This window comes from Nanorana parkeri, unplaced genomic scaffold, assembly GCF_000935625.1.
Source record: "Nanorana parkeri isolate BGI_ZX_2015 unplaced genomic scaffold, ASM93562v1 scaffold1474, whole genome shotgun sequence".
Taxonomy (NCBI): domain Eukaryota; kingdom Metazoa; phylum Chordata; class Amphibia; order Anura; family Dicroglossidae; genus Nanorana; species Nanorana parkeri.
Window position 1 is genome coordinate 252,163 of NW_017307742.1, and position 2,725 is coordinate 254,887.

A 2,725-nucleotide genomic window follows, 5' to 3' on the forward strand; every position below is an offset into this window, starting at 1 on the left:
TTTTCATTTTTTGTCAAAAGGTGAACTAACCCTTTAAATTAGGGGTGCGGAAATTAACGATTAATCCGTCGCTTAATCGTTAATTTCTTTGATCTATCAAAATTTTTTTTTGATCGATCAAAGTACTCACATCTCCGCCGGCTTCCGGTGACGTCACGGACATCGACGTCACCGGAATTACCAGCCCTACTTTAAATGGATACGGTTTCACTTTAAGCTCTTCTCCTCCACATTTATATGAAAAATCGGGCATATAGTCTGAGGTGCCTTGTTAAGCGTCCTCCTCGGTTCCTAATAACTCTCTGACAGCAGAAGAATTTGGATACAGATGATGGAGAATGGAGAGCATGGCAAAAACTGTTGTATTCCACAGAAAAGCTGAGCCCTCCCGTCGTCCTCGCCCCCTCTACTAACGGCTTGTGCGCCTGCTCTGCAGAGATTACGGTACGGTGGACCGGCCTGCTGAGTCCACTAGTAGAGCGCTGTGTGTGTCAGGTGATCCTTCCTGCGTGTGTGTGGATGTGTGCGCACCAGCCGACGGCAGACAAGATGCAAGATGGCACGCTGGCAGTCTGTCGGGATCCTAGGCTCACTTCTGTCCGCTGATCTCGCTCCCGGGATTCCCGGCTGGATGATGAAGAGCTAAGCTCCGTCCTGCCGCTCCGTTTTGCTGTTATTATACCGTCTCTCCTTTCATCTGGGGTGCGTCCTTCGCGTAATCTGCACGCCCCCGATCTTTTTCCCCCCCCGTCTTCACGTATATCTAACGATCGATCTGTTGCTATTGATCGCCGAGCCATCCAGCACGTGTAAGATTGCCAGAGCCATGGGGCTGTGTTACAGCCTCCGGCCGCGGCTGTTCGGCGATCCCAGCGGCTCCATCTCCAACGCTGCCACCAACTCGGATGCAGAGCAGCCCCCGGAGCTGTCAGTGCCTATGCGAGCCGGCGACCTGCGGCACGGCGATCTGCATCGGACGGGGGCATCTGCTGGTTCTGGGTCACAGCATCAGCAGCAGTCTCATGCCCAGCTCAGGGATGGGCAGCCCCGGCGAGGAGAGTTGTGCAAATCGGGCAGAGGGGACAGTCCAGATGGGCTGCTGCTACAGAATGGTGGAGGCAGCGGCACCGGGGAGAGCAAGGAGCAGCAGAAACCCAGCAAAATCCAGCAGTCGCAGCAGCAGCATCCAGCGCACCAGCAACAGCATCCACTGCAGAAGGGATGGGACAAACTCCGCTTGGAGGAGAAAGAAGCAGAGAAGGAGGCCAAAAAAGTCAGCAAGAGCATAGATCGGGTGCTAAAAGAGCAGAAAAGGGAATACAAGCAGACACACAGACTGCTCCTGCTAGGTAAGAGACTTTTCTTTGGGTAGAGCTTTACATTTCTACAGCTAGATGGTATATTTGATGACAGAGCCTGCCTGCTTTATGTTGCCCTTGAGCTTTTATGATTGGCCTGTATCCTGTGCATCTCATCCAACATCCTCCCGTTTATGCTAAAGGATCCAGGTCCAGGTCCAGATCCTTCCTATAGGAGCCCAGCTTGCTCCCGGACATCTGATCACCCAGCAATATAGATGTGATGGAAAACGACTTCCATGTGATGCTGAATGCATGTACACTGATATGTACATATGGTGCCAGTTGTTTGTAATTCATACCATGGTGTGGATGGTGGTACCCCACCCAAGCAGCAGTCAAGGGGGTGGAACATGGGCTGTGATCACTGTAAGATGAAAAGGCGGTGGTGATTTAACTATCAGTGGCCTGGATAATATATATTTTTTTGTTTTTATTATTATTCCAGTGTCACCTGAAAATGAAATATCCACTTTCATGTACTTTCATTTCCAGCGTTGGAAAGGCAGGTGCTGATGAAGTATAGAAATCTATGTTCATGATTTTTTTATTTTATTTTGCTAATTGTCATTTCCCTGAGCCTTGCTTCAGGGAAATAGGTGAGTGTGTAATTGATAAATCTGTAGTAATATGATCCTTAGGGATGTGTCATCCTGCCTTTGCCACTTTGCTTTCACTGTTCAGGCGTATCATTTCTCTGGAGCGAAAAGGCCAAACGCTCTATGTGGTCTTATAGCCTGCCGATGAAGGCCTGAGCATGTAGCACTGTATCCCATTCACTGTAATCACATAAAAGACGGGGAAAAGGCATTTGATTCCAAACAAAAACAGCACGTTGTGTTTATTTGCTTCTCTTTTTATTTTGTGTAAAGCCAGATCAAGCAATGGGATTATGTAATAGTAACCAGTTATATCGGAGCTCTTCCTAGCAGTGTAGTCCTGTGACTATTTATATTTCTTATGCCTTAACATAGTTTAGCTTCAACACATAGATGAGCCTTTTTTTGGCCTTTTAAGGTACCTTATCTGATGTTTATATTTATAAGACATACATTTAGTATAATCAGGGGAAAGCATACTGCTGCGGGGCAGTTAGGGCTGCAACAACTAATCGACATAATCGATTATAATCGATTATTGAAAAAGTTGTCAACTTTTTCAATAATCGAGTAATCGGCTTCTGATTGGTTGGCCCTGTTCACGGCTCCACACACGCTGCGCGTCACACCTCCTCCCCACCTCACGCTCGCCGCTGCCAGACCTGCCCGCATCCACGCTCCGCACTTCCTCCGCGCCTCACACTCACCGCCTGCCCAAATCCACGATCGGCACAGGGACGCGGGGAGAAGAAGTAAGGAGGAGCAGGT

At 48.7% G+C, this 2,725-nt stretch overlaps 1 protein-coding gene across 1 annotated transcript in view; it reads left to right on the forward strand.

Moving 5' to 3' along the window:
* Positions 1–779: 779 nt before the first annotated feature.
* The window catches only part of LOC108798434 (guanine nucleotide-binding protein G(s) subunit alpha isoforms XLas-like), a gene marked incomplete at its 3' end in the record, with an annotated part of 111,520 nt that continues 109,574 nt past the window's right edge, over positions 780–2,725 (forward strand). Inside the window, exon 1 of the mRNA XM_018570187.1 lies at positions 780–1,349. Within this exon, the coding sequence (XP_018425689.1) occupies positions 827–1,349 (523 nt within the window). The remainder of the gene's footprint in view (positions 1,350–2,725) is intronic.